At 57.9% G+C, this 14,319-nt stretch overlaps 5 protein-coding genes across 5 annotated transcripts; 3 read left to right on the top strand and 2 right to left on the bottom strand.

The window, feature by feature from the left end:
- Positions 1-319: 319 nt before the first annotated feature.
- SCHCODRAFT_02498212 (uncharacterized protein) lies at positions 320-1,829 on the top strand (the record flags this gene model as incomplete). The annotated part of the gene is made up of 2 exons (XM_003037831.2): positions 320-668; positions 718-1,829. 2 exons carry the CDS (start codon positions 320-322, stop codon positions 1,827-1,829), a joined length of 1,461 nt encoding a protein of 486 aa, XP_003037877.1.
- A 470-nt stretch (positions 1,830-2,299) lies between these two features.
- SCHCODRAFT_02538453 (uncharacterized protein) lies at positions 2,300-5,407 on the bottom strand (the record flags this gene model as incomplete). The annotated part of the gene is made up of 5 exons (XM_003036483.3): positions 2,300-2,564; positions 2,752-3,729; positions 3,777-4,930; positions 4,979-5,050; positions 5,104-5,407. The coding sequence occupies 5 exons, from the start codon at positions 5,405-5,407 to the stop codon at positions 2,412-2,414; spliced, it is 2,661 nt and encodes an 886-aa protein (XP_003036529.1). The 3' UTR covers positions 2,300-2,411.
- Positions 5,408-5,558: 151 nt separating this feature from the next.
- Positions 5,559-9,489, top strand: SCHCODRAFT_02700061 (ARM repeat-containing protein; the record flags this gene model as incomplete). The annotated part of the gene is made up of 15 exons (XM_003037830.2): positions 5,559-5,827; positions 5,880-5,952; positions 6,007-6,068; positions 6,117-6,297; positions 6,353-6,854; positions 6,912-7,028; positions 7,135-7,289; positions 7,358-7,448; positions 7,500-7,831; positions 7,886-8,035; positions 8,083-8,128; positions 8,182-8,255; positions 8,306-8,935; positions 8,990-9,265; positions 9,319-9,489. The coding sequence occupies 15 exons, from the start codon at positions 5,559-5,561 to the stop codon at positions 9,487-9,489; spliced, it is 3,129 nt and encodes a 1,042-aa protein (XP_003037876.1).
- Positions 9,490-9,501: 12 nt separating this feature from the next.
- Positions 9,502-11,113, bottom strand: SCHCODRAFT_02747415 (uncharacterized protein). The gene is made up of 5 exons (XM_003036482.2): positions 10,914-11,113; positions 10,700-10,856; positions 10,431-10,650; positions 10,258-10,375; positions 9,502-10,206 (listed from the first exon to the last, which is right to left on the bottom strand). Exons 1-5 carry the CDS (start codon positions 11,106-11,108, stop codon positions 9,619-9,621), a joined length of 1,278 nt encoding a protein of 425 aa, XP_003036528.1. The 5' UTR covers positions 11,109-11,113; the 3' UTR covers positions 9,502-9,618.
- A 189-nt stretch (positions 11,114-11,302) lies between these two features.
- On the top strand, positions 11,303-13,105 carry SCHCODRAFT_02574970 (uncharacterized protein). The gene is made up of 2 exons (XM_003037829.3): positions 11,303-11,344; positions 11,405-13,105. The coding sequence occupies exon 2, from the start codon at positions 11,448-11,450 to the stop codon at positions 13,029-13,031; it is 1,584 nt and encodes a 527-aa protein (XP_003037875.2). The 5' UTR covers positions 11,303-11,344; positions 11,405-11,447; the 3' UTR covers positions 13,032-13,105.
- Positions 13,106-14,319: the final 1,214 nt, after the last annotated feature.

Raw genomic sequence — 14,319 nt, 5'->3', positions numbered from 1 at the left:
GCTGGACTCCACATGGGCTGACTCCGCGGCGAAAAGCGCTGCCGCTCTGCCTCCCTGGTCATGCTCGGGTTGTCATTGGGCGACCGCGTATGTCGCCTAGGATCGACAGATGTGGACGTCCGATAGTCTTCATTACGCACTGGGCTGTTCCGCGCGCGCATTGTTTGGTTGGCCCCTGAGCAGAATAAAAGCGCGGTGAGCCGAGGAGCAGCCTCTCTCTCCTCATTCCCTCATCTTTTGTTCCTTGTCTCGCTCGCCCGCCCTTGAAGGGCATTCAAAAACCGATAAAAACATTTCTACCTACGTCCCTTCTCTCATCATGTCTGCCGATCTGCTCGCACTTCCCCGTCACCCCGCCTCGCTCGCCCCAGTAGCGAGCCACAACCGCGATCTCGTCCGCCTGCTCAGCCGCCATGTCACGCCTGACATGGTTGAGTTCGTCGCTCAGCGAGCCTCGGAACTCATCCAGATTGACGGCGAGTCGTCCAGAATTGCAGGCCCCACGCCGCCGCATGCGGTGTCTGGCGATCGCTGGCAATCCTCGCCCAAGCTCAGCCTGCGCGACTTTGTGTTAACGCTCGTGCGCGTATCGCGAGTGCACGTCGCCACGCTCCTTACGACTCTCATTTACCTGGAGCGGTTGAGTGGCAAGCTGCCTGTCTCTCCGGGTGCGTGCGCATATATGCGTCATTCTCGCTCTTTTGACAATTTACGCAGAGAGGAACTGGTCGGCGAAGCATCGTATCTTCCTCGCCACGCTCATAGTCAGCGCCAAGTACCTCAACGACTCGTCGCCGAAGAACAAGCACTGGGCGTCCTACTCCGTCATCTTCTCGACTCCGGAGATCAACCTTATGGAACAGCAGCTGCTCTACCTCTTGGACTACGACCTCCGTTTCGATGAGACGACTGCGCTCAACGTCTGGACGCCCTTCCTTACGAACTACTCGCAGGCCACCAGGGCTTCCGCCATGGACAGGGTCACCCGCGGCACGCACGCCAGGTCGGAGGCCTACAGGCGCAACCAAATGTCTCGCACAAACTCGGAAGAGAGCACGCGTTCTGGGTTCTCGCGTACCAATTCCTTCGAGTCGACTTCGAGCAGGACGTCCCCAGAGGAAACCCTCTCCGAGATAACGAAGCGCATGTCGATCGCTTCGTCGCGGCCGACGTCTACCATCTCAGTCTCGTCAGGCCAGAGCCGCCTTGTTGTGCCACCGCCTCTGGTCCACTCGAGGTCTTCTGCCTCGACGGCGTCTTCGCGCTCGTCTTACATGGGCTCGCTCATCGAAGACACTGGTTCTTCATCTGGTTCCTCGGTCTGGTCATCGTCTGACGAGTCGGACGGCGAGCCAGAGCACACTGTCTACTCGTCTTCCTCGCGTCTTGAACGCGGGGAAGGCTACCAGGCCGACGATGAGCACCCGGCATTGCACACCGCGAGGAAGCCATTCCTCCTGCGGTCCGTGCCGTCGCATTACAAGGACCACGATCGCTCTCGCAAGCCGTCTGACGCAGGGTCCGTTCGTACCATCACGATCACCCCGCCTCAGACTCAGAGGTCGACGTCGAATTCGAGGCGCACGTCATCGGGGAAGCGGGCATCGATTGCGTTCACGCAGACGCCCGCGAAGGACATGGTCGGCATCAACGGCACGTACCGCTCCAGCAACAGCGGGGGATTCCTCAGCAGGATGTGGTCTGCCGCCACGAAGAAGGACGACGCGGAATCGCCGGAGGCTGTCTCCGCCCACGGGCTTAAGCGTCTCATGCTTGTTGGTCACGGGCGTCAGCATCCCAACGTCCGCCAAGCTCGCGAGGACGTCTAGGGCGGCGAGGCTTATGGACAGCTGAAGCTTCTCCTTCGCGCATGCCGTTTTATCGGTTTTCACGGCTCGCGCGGCCCATCTCTCATTTCCTCTTGACTTGTCCCCACCTTCTTTTGTTTGCGTCCGTTCTGTTTTGTACATGCTATCCTATCCGTTCATACCCTCTTTCGGACCACATACCACGATCACTTGGAACTACGCGCTAGGTGCATCTGGCTCGCGAAGCCAGTCCACTTGGACCCACATACCATGTTCATCAGTGACCTCCCAGATTCCATGATGGACGGATTTCGCTATGCTATCTACCGCTATGTCGGACAGCCTATCCCGCTCTTGTACTGCAGTAATGTGTACGATAGCCCTCGCTACCTTGGCGCACGCACCTAAAATAATAATGGTTGTGGCGCCGCAATGGACGAGTGAATCTAAACTTGCATGACCGGACGATGGCGAGCGCTGGGCGCGCTGGAGATTGAGCTAAGTATTGTTTGCGTGCCATTATGCAGCATGAGAGTACATTAGACAAGATTACTATGATGCTCTACAGCGTAGAATATGTGGCACAGGAACAGTCAGGGTCGTCTACTTCTTGGTAGGCTTCCAAGTGATACCCTCCGCCCCGTAAAAGTTGATAGCCAGCTTATCCAAGAGCGCACGCAGATGGAACTTGAACTTGCCCGATGAGGCGCCGGGTTCGTGCGCGGTGAGGTGGGTGAAGACGTCGAAGCTGATGGGCTAGGGTTGCGTGAGTTGGGCGAAGGAGGACGACAAGAGTTGTAACTATATTGAGGCGAGGGGTTGGAGAACGAGGAGGAGATGGACGGCGAGGAGGAGATGGAGGGCGAGGAGCAAGCGGGCTCAAAGACAAGGAGAAAAACGCGTTGAAGGAAATCAAAGGAGTAGAAGGAAAGAGCATGCTCACCTCATACCGCAAAATCCGAAAATGCAGCGCCCTGTCCGCCGTGATCAGCCCTCTTATTCTCGCTGCCCAGGCGTCGTCGAAGGTCGGTTCGGGTTCTTTGGGGGGTTTGGGTGCCTTTGTGCGGGGCTTGCTGGGTTTCTTGGGTGGGGGTGTGCTGGGTTTGGTTGGGGAAGCGCGAGAGGACGAGGGCTTTGAAGGGGATGCACGCTTGGAAGGAGACGCAGTATCCCCCGGCGGCGAAGTGGCCTTTCTCTTCGGTGTGCTTGGCGTCTTCTTGGCCGACCTGGTGGAGATCGCGAGCGGGATGGAGGATGTGGAAGAGGTCGAGGGCGAGCGCTTGCGTGGGGAGAATTTCCCCGGTCTGAGAGCAGAGAAGTTGCCCAGTCTGACAGGCGACATCTCCGGGAGGGATTCGGGCGAGGATGGCGGGGTATGTACAGGCGTGGTATATGAAGCGGCGGGCTCGACGTGGAGGTAGGCTTCGTGATCGTCCCAGGGGTCGTCCATGGCCATGGGGCGGTCGTCAATGTCCATGGGGCGGTCGTCGATGTCCATGGAGTCGTGATATGTGCCCAAGGGTTGCTTGTCCCCCGTTGTAGCATGGGAGCCGAGCCTAGGCGATGCAAGTGGAGAGTACTCGGGCGAAGTGATAGGGGTAGGATCTCGGGTGGACATGTCGACGACGAGGATGCCTTCGTCGCTGTCCCAGGGGTCGGAAAGGGCAATGGGCTCGTCGAAGGCAATGGGTTTGGGGAGGTGATCATCATTATCGTCGTCGTCGTCGATTTCGATGACCTCGTCGACCCGGAGCGCGTTCGAAGAGCTACCACTGGACCCCGTCCGCCTCAGCCGGGGCGAGCTTCTCCTGCTTCTCTGGGGAGAGCATGGGCTGCTTCTCTGTGGAGAGCCTGGGCTGTTTCGGGGACCTGCCACTGACGGAGGTACTGCGTGCGCGCTTGCGGGGCTATCGTTCCGCGCCTACAGTATTCATAAATTGTATGTCAAGCGAGATAAATGTTGCTTACCGTAGTCCGGGGTGTCGCAGGTCGGTTGGCGGAGTCGGAGAGTATGGAGCGTTCGGGGGAGGTAGACGGACCAGAGAGATTGGACATGCCAGCGGTTGTGAAGGCTTCGGCTGAAGAGGCGGGTGCTGCGTACTCTTGAGTCGGAGGGAGCTCCGCGTCGGCGGCATCGTAATCCAGAAGACCGCCCTTCCGCGCGCCGAGCTTGCTAGGTTGGACTGACTGGGTTGGCGGAGGAGCGTCGTTTGCGTCGTAGTCCAGGAGCGTGACCTTTCGTGCACCGAGCTTGCTTGGCTGGAATGCTTGCGTCGCAGGCGGCGCTGCATCCTCTGGCTCGCCCTCGTAATCCAATAAGCCATGCATCCTACGCACGGGAGCCAGCCTACTGGGCTGGAATGCCTGTGTAGCTGCCGGAGGAGCCTGCGTCGGCGGCTGCGGTTCGCCTAGGCCAAACAAAGTGCGTGCGCGATCTTTGATAGCATCGTGTGTGTCGGCCGCTTTCTTCACTGTTTCCACCTGCTCCGCATCCTTCGCACGCCTTCCCTTCTTCTTCGGCGCGTTCTCGTTCACGAGGTTCTCCAGCAGCGTCTCCGGCTCGGGCGGCGGCATCTCCTTCGCTTTGCCCTTGCCCTTCCCCTTCGCACCCCCACTTCCGCTCCCCTCCGGCGCCGCGTCGATCTGCTGCCGCACGAGCTTGCGCACCAGGTCGTCCGCGAAGCCGTGCTTCTTCGCGCACGTCTGGACGTGCAGCATCTTCTGCGTGCCGGACTTGCGCACGGTCCAGGCGGTCTTGCAGCAGATGCAGGTGGTGAACTTGGCGAGGTCCTCGTCGGTGAAGTCGGCGGCGAAGCGGTGGGTGGGGGGTTTCTTGGCGCCTTTGGCCTTGGGTTTGGGCGCGGTGGTGGATGAGGAGGGTTGGGCGGAGGTAGGGGGACGAGCCGAGGTGGAGGATTGCGCAGAGGGCTGACGCGAGGGTATTGAACGAGAGGTGGTGCGGGAAGGGGCGCCGGTGTAGGCGAGGTGGGCGATGGGTAAACGGCACTGGGACTCGGCCGGCTCATCCTCTTGCTCTTCGTCAGAAGGGGCGGCCGAGGGGAGTGCAGAGGATGACTGTTGGCCTGCAAGTGTAGCGATGGGTGCAAGGGATTGCTGGGCATCTGGCAGGCGCTCAGTCAGAGAACGACGAGATCGGTGTGGCGACATACCTTGGGTGTCGACAGACAAGCGCTGAAAGGGCTTCGGTAAAGGCCTGGGTATGGATGAGGAAGAGGGGGTCCCTGAGTAGGGTTCGTCAGCTACAGAAGGGTTCATGCACCCGGTGCTAACTTACCTGCAGTGATCACGATTGAAGGTCCTGCGTTGTTCCCCGGCACGCTAGCATGTATGTCATCATCCGAGGGGATGTCAATGACCTCTGGCTTCTGTTTGGCGCGCTCTTCGGCGCGTTTGGCGCGTCGCTCGCGGCGTCTTTCTTCCCGCGCCCGTTCGCGTTCTGGCTCCGAGTCGTATACTGCGTCATCCTCCCTAGGCAGCATCCTGAGGGCAGTGATCCTCCTGTTCGCGCTCGTCTGCAGTAAGAGGGGACTTCGTCTGAGCTGCGGACGGATCGCGAGGCGGGAGAAGACAAGGAGCATCGACGGCCAGTAGGTTAATTTGACAAGACGCGTTCCGCGGATTTAGTGACGCATCACAGACACGTGGTGCGCGCACGTCACGCGTCGCGAGAATTAGCGCCCAACTTGAACTTGTACCAAATATCGAAGTTCATTCCTGTTTCTCTCTATCATGAATCTGGGTCCTAGAGGAGTACAATTGGGCGTGCAGACTCAGGTCGCCAACCCGGAAGAGGTCTTCCAGGTTGTTCAGGCGAGCACGTCGCAGGATGTTGCAACCATGACTGCAGGCAGCGAGCGGTTGAAGGCGCTGCTCGAGCAACAGGGAGCGCACGCGATATTGCTCGAGATAGCGGCGCAAACGACCCTCCCGCTTAATGTACGGCAGCTGGCTATTCTGCAGTTCAAGAACCACATCGGAAGTCGATGGCGCAACCGTAGGTGCGTGGCGTATGCAATGCCAACCAGATACAGAGATTCACACACCTAGCAGGCTATTGACGGACGGGCACCGCACACATATGAGGACACTGCTCTTGTCCTTCCTGGACGAAACGGACGAGACCGTAAGTTGTCATGTCGAGGTCGGAACCTTGGCTGATCGACGTTCTCCCCTGTAGATCGCAAGTTGCGTGGAGGAGGTGCTGGGCAAGATATCTCGCAGTGATTACCCGAGCCAATGGTGCGCAGACCCACCCCCCACATATTCTCCCTCTCACATGACATACAGGCCGAATCTCCTGGAAACCCTCATGCAGGTCGTCTACACCGAGTTCCCCAAACGTTCCTCCATGACGGAAGAGAATCCAGCCGCAGCCCTCCGCCTCAGACGCGCTCTTCGCCTCATCTACAAGGTCGTCAAGCAATTCTACTCTCAGAGGCTCCTCGCTGGCGTTCGCGTCATGGCTTCCGTGCGTACCTTCCCTCCTTCCCCACCCTTACCCCACAATAACCTTGCACGCACAGATCATCGCGCAACTCCACGCGCATCTCTCTCAATGCTACACCCAGCTTCTGGATGGCCTCTCCGCTTCGTCAATCAACGAGATCGCGCTCGTCACGCCCAGAATACAGAACGACATCGTCATCTCGCACGTCCTGTTCAAAATCCTGAACACCATGCACGTCTGGATATTTCAGAAGGCTGGCAAGCCAGGCGAGGATGCTTCTCTCGCCGAGTGGGCCAATGCCTTCTTCCAGCACACTATACAAGAAGTACGCCACTTCGTCGCCCTCCGATCGAGCTTCGTCGCGTCAGTCCTCGCGAGCAACCGTCTGAGCGACGCGGCGTGCAGGAAAACGATGGACCTACTGGTGAAGAGGATCAAGGGCTACGGCAAGTTCTACTTCCGCCTCGCCATGCTGAACCCAGGGCGGTTCGTGGAGCTACCGAGCTGTACGGATATGATCATGTTCTACTGGACGGAGATTGAGAAGGCGACGGAGGCGCCACCGCAGAGTATAGCAGGTGAGGGTTTTGTCTCGAGCAAGGATATACGCGATACTCACCCCATCCGCCTCACAGACTCGAACTACGCACCATATCCAGTCCGGTTTTTGGTCCAGGGCATGATGCTGTTCAGGATATCCGCTAGCCAGTGGAAGCCTCGCAACAAGGATGGCACACCGAACCCGAGAGAACGTGAGCTCTTCTTTCTTCCTTTCTTCGCTAGTTTGTATTCTTGTTCATTGTCTTGCGCCTTCGACCCCCCTGATGAAGTTACGATTGGGTCTGACCTCCCACCCAGATCTTTCCCGAGAATTCGTCGAGAACGCAGTGCGCTTCCTCGTCACGCGCTTCATGCCCCTCAATCCGCACGACCTCGAGTCGTGGTCGAACGACCCCGAGGAGTGGGTGAACGCAGAAGACAAGGAGAACGACCAGTGGGAGTTTGAGATCAGAGTGAGTGAGGAATCGAAGTCACACCATTCTCACCACCGTTGAATGTGACTGACGTTGCTCCACTATAGCCGTGTAGCGAACGCGTGCTGGTGACACTGTGTAACCAATACCCGGAAGTCGTGACCCCATTGTTGCAAGCAGCCTTCAAGGACATCGCCTGTACGCTCCCTTCCTTCTCATGCCCCATCGTACATCTCACTTCCTCATCAGACAAAGAGATGACCGACCTCCAAGGCGTCGTCCAAAAGGAAGCTATCTACTGCGCCATCGGCCGCTGCTGCCACAAGCTCAAAGAGGCAATCCCCTTCGCGGAGTGGGCGCAGAAGATCCTCGTGGCGGAGGCGACGAGCACGAATCCGACGTATCCCATCCTAAAGCGTCGGATTGCGTGGCTGATTGGGCAGTGGGTGTCGTCGGGCATGACGTCGCCGAATAATTCGACGTTGTGGGAGTTGCTGGTGCATTTGTTGGGGGATCGGAGCCAGGGGACGGATGCGGTCGTGAGGTTGACAGCGGTGGAGGCGTTGAGGCAGTGTGTGGATGTGAGTGTTTTCTGGGCGATTCGAGGGCACGCGACTGATGCTTCACTCATACAGACACTTGAGTTTGACCCAACTGTCTTTCAACCCTTCCTGCCCCGATGCATCGAAGAGTTGTTGCGCATGCTTGGCGAGGCAGAGACGCAGGAGGGCAAGAACCGGGTCGCGAAGGCCTTGAACACGGTCATCGCTCAGTGCAAGAAGAATGTGAGCACGAAGTTTTTTTTCCCGAGCAAAGTGCTGATGCGTCACAGGTTGTGCCGTTCATCAGCATGATTGCCCAGCCGATACCGCAGCTATGTGCGTACATCACCAGTCAATTGGGAGGAGAACTTACTGATTGCCATACGTAGGGACGGAGTCTGAGCAATCCGAAGACGCGTCGTTCAAGGCAACGCTCCTAGAGACTGTCACAAGCTTAGTCAATGTGCGCGACTCGTCAGACTTGAAGCTGCATCTGCTGACCTACATTTTCAGGTTGTCAAGGAGGAATCGACGCCGCTTGCGCCTCTGGTCGTACCCTTGGTGAAGGATGCGCTCACTACCAAGATCACGACCTTCGTCGATGAGGATGGCTTCGAGCTGCTGCACTCCGCCCTCCGCAACACCACGAGCATCTGGTCCGTCAACGGCGGGCCTTGCCTCGCCGACCTCTTCCCCGTCCTCATCGCGTACCTCGCGGACAACCTCGACATCCTCGGCCGCACGGTCCAATGCCTCGAATCCTTCTACCTCCTCGACGCCCCGGGGCTGCTCCAGCGGCACGCCATGCCCCTCTTCGAGGCGTACCTACAAGCGCTCAACAGCGACGCCGTCTGCGTCAACAACTGCCAGATGATCGGCTCGCTGGCGCTGCTGGTCCGCCTGGCCCCCGCGCCGCTGTGGGGCGAGGCCCTGCATACGTCGGGCCTGTTCGCAAAGCTGCTGAGGACGCTGATGGACGGGGAGGTGGAAACGCTGCTGCTGATCGAGCATGTGTTCCTGTTCTCGAGGATCGTGCTGGCGGACCGGCAGGTGTTTGTGACGCTGATGACGGCGACCGCGGAGAAGACCGGAATGGCAGAGGATAAGCTGTACGAGCTGCTGCTCGACCAGTGGTGGGGGAAGGTAAGCTGCGCTGTCGCGTTTGAGATCACTGGCGGTGCTGACGTATATGGGTAGTTCGACAACATGGGCGAGCCCTGGAATCGCAAGCTGACGGCCATGGGCATCGCGTCGCTCGTGGCGACCGGGAAGGACCGAGTACTCAAGCGTCTGTCCGGCGAGGTCTTCAACATCTGGCTTGACTGCTTCGGGGAGATCAAGGAGGCGCAGACCGAGGCGAGCGAACCTGGCGAGTTCTCGCATGGCCTCAGGCGAATGTGGGAGAACGAAGACGCCCCAGAGAAATTCTATGCGGGCTCTGAGGATACTGTCGAATACGAGCGCAGGAAAGCGGTGAGTAATGACGGCACTCGGAGGGTCACAGACGATGCTGATTGCATGTGCAGCTCTACGAGCATGATCCTGTCCGAACTGCGCAGCTGACGGCCTTTGTCAAAGCCTGCATGGATGAGGTCGCCTTGCGCGTTGGGCCTCAGCAGCTAGAAGGTGTTTACTTGAAGGACGCCGACCAGGCGGTCCTTCGCGAAATCTACAAAAACTTGGGTATCATTGCATGATACAGTACCTCGCCTGCTTGCATATCTTGAGAGGATCTCCGACATCATATATCCCATCTTACCATATCTTCTTGCTCTACTTAGTTCTCCATAGCCTGTTCGCTATCATCGCTGTCCAATGCTACTCCGCTACTGGTTGCCTTCCGGCGAACTCAGATCATCGCTGTAACTACCGCTGACCAGCGACCCCGACAAATCCGTGGCCTCCATGTCCGACGTGAAGTCGTACTCGCTCATAGAGTCCCCGCTCGACACGTACTCGATCGGTGCTACCCATCGCTCCCCAGTGTGCACGCCCTGGCCGCAGCGGAGGCACTCCCAGCCCTGCGCCGCGCCGCCCTCGTCGGTGACGCGCATCAGGCGCTCAGCGAGGCAGTGGTAGCAGTACACGTCCCCGCAGGACGCGGCGTAGGGCACGTTGATAGGGAATTGTGGCGGCTCTGAGCTGGACTCCGGCATGGACGTACTGGCACTTGCACCGGCAAGGGAAGTCAGCGCGTTGCTCGAGTCGGCAAGATTGAAGTTGTAGGCCGCGTTCTCGGCGCAGATGGCGCACTGGTCTTCGGGGAGAGACCAGTACTTCCCGCGTCGATGGCGTTTGGTGGGCCCGGAGCGCGAGGTTATGGTGAAGGCGTCGGTCACAGTGGTCATGGCGCTTGAGAGTCGTCTCCGGACCGCGCGAGCGTTGATCAAGGGGAGGAAGAAAAGAAGAAATTCCTGTATGTTAATATTAGAAGGTTGTGAAGGTTCGGTGAGGAGTACACATACAGTGAACGCATGCCACACCATCTGGCGGTTCATGAATTCGTAGCTGACATTCCGCTGGCTGGCGCGCGACGAGGGCGTCAGCTCCAGCTTGCATAGTCTATCAGCAATGGTGCGATATCTAGCAATCGTAAGCCTCGCTAGATGAAGGCGGATAGAAGGATGGCTCCGCTTACCGTCCATTCCACAAAAACGCCACAAAATTGGCCAAGCTGAAGGCGGCGTAGGAGGACTCCAAAGAGGTCAACAACTCCCACAACTTTCTCCTCCGGTCTGACGACGGCGCATCTGGCCATGCTTTCGATAGCGCATAAGTCCGCAATTTTCCGTGCAAGTAGGGTATGAGCAACGTGGCAGCGCCGTGCAACAACAATAAGCGCCTGGGAAGACCGGACGCTGGCACTGGGGTCAGCGGGCTTGCGGAGGTGTCAAGTAAGAGACTTACGAGCTCGTGCTTGTCGAGCAGTATTTTTTGGAGCGGTATATCGTAGGTCTTGAAGGCGGGCACCATAGCTAGCGCCTTGATTCCAGATTGACAGCTTATACAGCGTGAGCTGGATCAGCAGCGTCAGCTCAGGCTGGAACTGTGCTCTGAGATTGTTCTAAAATATATTCAGGTCAGCATCGATTTTCTTTCTATTTTCTTTAGCAGTACTGACATTGAGCAACGCGAGCGCTTTCTTCAGCGGTTCTTCGAGTAATTGGACCAGCTCTTGGTCCAAAAGCTCGGAGTCAAGCTTGCCGACCCTTGTTACACGGGAGACAATAGGATTTATAGCAATAGAGGTTCTGAGCGAGGATATGCGAGGGAGAGCACGCTCCCAAGCGTCCTCCCAAGCAGCGCGGCCGGACATGGCGGGGTTGAACAAAAGTAAATCACATGCTGAGCAACGGAAAGCCTCCGGTCATCAATTGTACGTGGCCACGTGGGCTGGACCAACAATTCCCTGCTCCCGACGATCATGACCTGCTTCTTCGTATATGCAAAGTGCTCCGAAGCTCAGATGCTTTGCCGTCATGAATTGTCGCACAATAAGGCAGGACAATTACGGTATACATGGGCCGGTCCGACTCGTGTCACCTATATCTGGCAAGCCGTCCTTTTGTCCAATGTTATTGTTCGAGCTGAGGGCTGCTGCACCGTGCATAGACCTTGCGCACAGGCCACTGCAAAAGCTCGTGATGCAGTGCAGATGGTCTTGTCGTTGCTTAAAAGCGGAGCAACCGATCCCAGAAGACTAACACACTCTTCCTCTACCTCCATGATGCCCTCCACCTCCTACACGACCGCTGTAAAGCGGCCCAAGGCACGAAGACACGGTGCACATCAAAGCATCGCGGCTACTCTGCCTACAGAACTACTCAGCGAGATCTTCTGCTTGTACCTTGGCATCGTGGGCGGACGCTGGTCCGGCCGCCCTTGGGAAGAAAGACAGTCCCCACTGCCTCTGACGCACGTCTGTTCCTTATGGCGCCAGATCGCCATGGACAAGCCAGAGTTCTGGACGCATCTCGTCATCTCCTGCCCTACTTGTGTGCCATACGAACTTCGCCTGCGACAATACGCTGACTGGATCGAGCGCAGCTCGCCTCATCCCATCTCCGTCAAACTGCCAGTCAGATACACCATCCGGGACAAGGCGAATATGCTTGCCTCGACTTTACTCCCGAGAACTGCCTCGCGGATCAGCACTTTGGACCTCGACATGGCAGGTCATAACTACCAATGCGACAAGTCTATCACCGCCCTCCTCACGCTGGCTCCCGGGATCTTCCCAGCCCTCACGCACCTGAAGCTCGGGTATAAAGACAACCTTCCAGACAACAGAGTCATCACGGTTTTCAACCAGTCGCCCCTGCGGAGCCTGTCTTTCAATGTCGAAGCCCGCCTTGAAGGTATCTTGGGGGCTGAGGCTTTGCTCGACGTTGCGTGGAAGGAACTGGAGGACATCTCTCTGGACTTCGAAGACCCGTCAATAGGGACTGCCGAAAGTCTCTCGTGGTTCATCTTCAGGCATCTTCGCGACGTCCAAACGCTTTCTCTGGCGGTGGTGCCCAACGAGCGTCCTGGGGAGATGATTTTGACGCTGCCCCACCGTGCCACGCTGCCTCGGATGCGAAAATTCACCATGACCACAAAAACCTGTCTACTACCCGACTTCAGACACATCACCACTGATCAGGCGCTCTTCCGCACACTTGACCTGCCTGCGCTCGAGAAGCTCCACGTCCGCTACGAGTACGATCACCGCTTCTTGACTCGCGTCGAAGAAGGCTTTCTTCCGCACAAATACCCTTCCGGCCTCTTCGACGACGAGGGCTTCAGGCAGACCTCGCTCGGGCAGTTGCGCGAGTTGCACCTAACTGGGTTGGGCAGAGTCCCGGGAGAGAAGCTTCTTCCAGTACTCGAAGCCACCCTGATGCTGGAAAAGCTCGTTCTGAGCGACTCCATGGAGCTCCGCCGTCCCTTCTACGAGCGCATGGCCTCGCCGAGCGTCCTCGTTCCTCTGTTGCGGACGCTCGAAATCATCTATACCGATGGCGAAACCAAGGAGGACTTCGTGGCCATGACTGAGGGGATAGAGGTGCTTCTGCGCGGGCGGTGGGGAGGAAGGAATCGGGGTCTACGGGGATCAGGGGCTCCCGTGCTCAAGGCGATGATTGTGACTCGGGAGTGGGAGGGTAAACCGGTACCAGCTCCAGGCAAGTTTGACAAGGCGTGGATGAACGCCATGGACAAGCTGCGTCCGGCCGGAGCGAAATTATGCTTGAGATAGGTTGTATTTAGTGTCGCCCTCAGACGTGTTCTCATACTGCTCGCTCTGGAATGTACCTTTCAGTGCTGGCGATGATGACTGTTCATCATAAGTATAAGAAGGCTTTACATGCTTTGAACCTGTATTGCGAAGGTCCAATTCTTGTCGACCTCTCGCGAGGCGACATGCCGACAAGGAATGTAGCTTCTGGCAGCGGAGCTGGCGCTTGACACGGCCTCATCAATGGCTAGACGGGAAAATATAGATCAGCAAGCACATACATAATCATGCCATCTAACTTGCCTTGCAGATCCGCGGAAGGGGTGTGATAGACCCGCGCCACGATTGCGTTCGCGAGTGTTCGCTGAAGCGATGCGACGCCCTTCAATGCGGACGCCAGGTCGCGCGCTTTCGGCAAAGTCAGAAAATGAAGCCAGTTGAGGTGATGGGCTGTCTCACAGCTTTCGGCCCATATAATGGCGCAGCGCGATGCATTCTCCGCGAAGGATGAGAGTTCCCAGTACAGTTCGCTGCCTATGTTTCCTGCTTGTCCTGAAGGGCAGAGAGGGTTGGTATTGGCTGTAATGTATACTGTAAAGTGCTCACCAGACTCGAAAGTAGCTTTTCTCGACTCCATCGTGATCTCATCGTCCTCCTCATCCCGTATCGCACAGCGCCCCGTATGCACGACGATCTGCTTCTCCACTAGTGCGCCCTTCGGCAGCGCTTTCACCGCGACAAAGAGCGAGGGTACCTGTGCATGCTGCTCGTCGTAAACCTCCCTCGCTGCGTTGACGTGCCTCGCGTCCCCGCCGTCAGTCAGCCAGTACACCGCGGACTGCACCTGTCCCGCCCATCCTCCTCCATTGTTCGTCTTCACTGCCTCCACGATGCGCTCGGCGTGCTGGAAGGCGAGCGCTGTCTCGGTGGCCAGGGAAGCTGGAGACGGAAGTGCAAGGCTTGCCGGGATGAGACCGATCTGCCCCGACACGAAGACACGCTCGTCGGTGAGGATTGCTTGCGAATACGGCCCTATATTCGCAGGCGCCCAGTAGCTGAGTCCCTGAACGTGGAGCGCTTGTCGTTGATCTGGACTCGAGCTGCGTCGGGCTATGCAATCTATTCGAACGCGATGTGGGGCGGGCAGATCGACGGCAACGGTGGCTCGCGCGGGAGGGCTGGTGCCGAAGTAGCGAGCGTAGACGGTGTTGATGGCGGCGAAGTCGTCCATGGAGGAGATGAAGAGGTTGATGGAGGTGCAGTCGGGGAGGGAGAGCACTTTTTGAGAGAGCTGTTCTGCGGGACGTCA

Source organism: Schizophyllum commune (genome assembly GCF_000143185.2).
Source record: "Schizophyllum commune H4-8 unplaced genomic scaffold SCHCOscaffold_5, whole genome shotgun sequence".
NCBI lineage: Eukaryota > Fungi > Basidiomycota > Agaricomycetes > Agaricales > Schizophyllaceae > Schizophyllum > Schizophyllum commune.
The sequence above is the reverse complement of the archived record's forward strand: the minus strand, read 5'-3'. Positions and strand labels throughout refer to the sequence as shown.

Bases quoted from the DNA above. Each gene is read 5' to 3' on its own strand.
- SCHCODRAFT_02747415 (XM_003036482.2), bottom strand. From the start codon at position 11,108: ATGTCCGGCCGCGCTGCTTGGGAGGACGCTTGGGAGCGTGCTCTCCCT. The intron at 10,651-10,699 runs GTAAGTCTCTTA...CCCCAGTGCCAG, and splicing joins TGCTCGACAAGCACGAGCTC to CGTCCGGTCTTCCCAGGCGC. The intron at 10,207-10,257 runs GTATGTGTACTC...ATTAACATACAG, and splicing joins TGGTGTGGCATGCGTTCACT to GAATTTCTTCTTTTCTTCCT.
- SCHCODRAFT_02574970 (XM_003037829.3), top strand. From the start codon at position 11,448: ATGGTCTTGTCGTTGCTTAAAAGCGGAGCAACCGATCCCAGAAGACTA.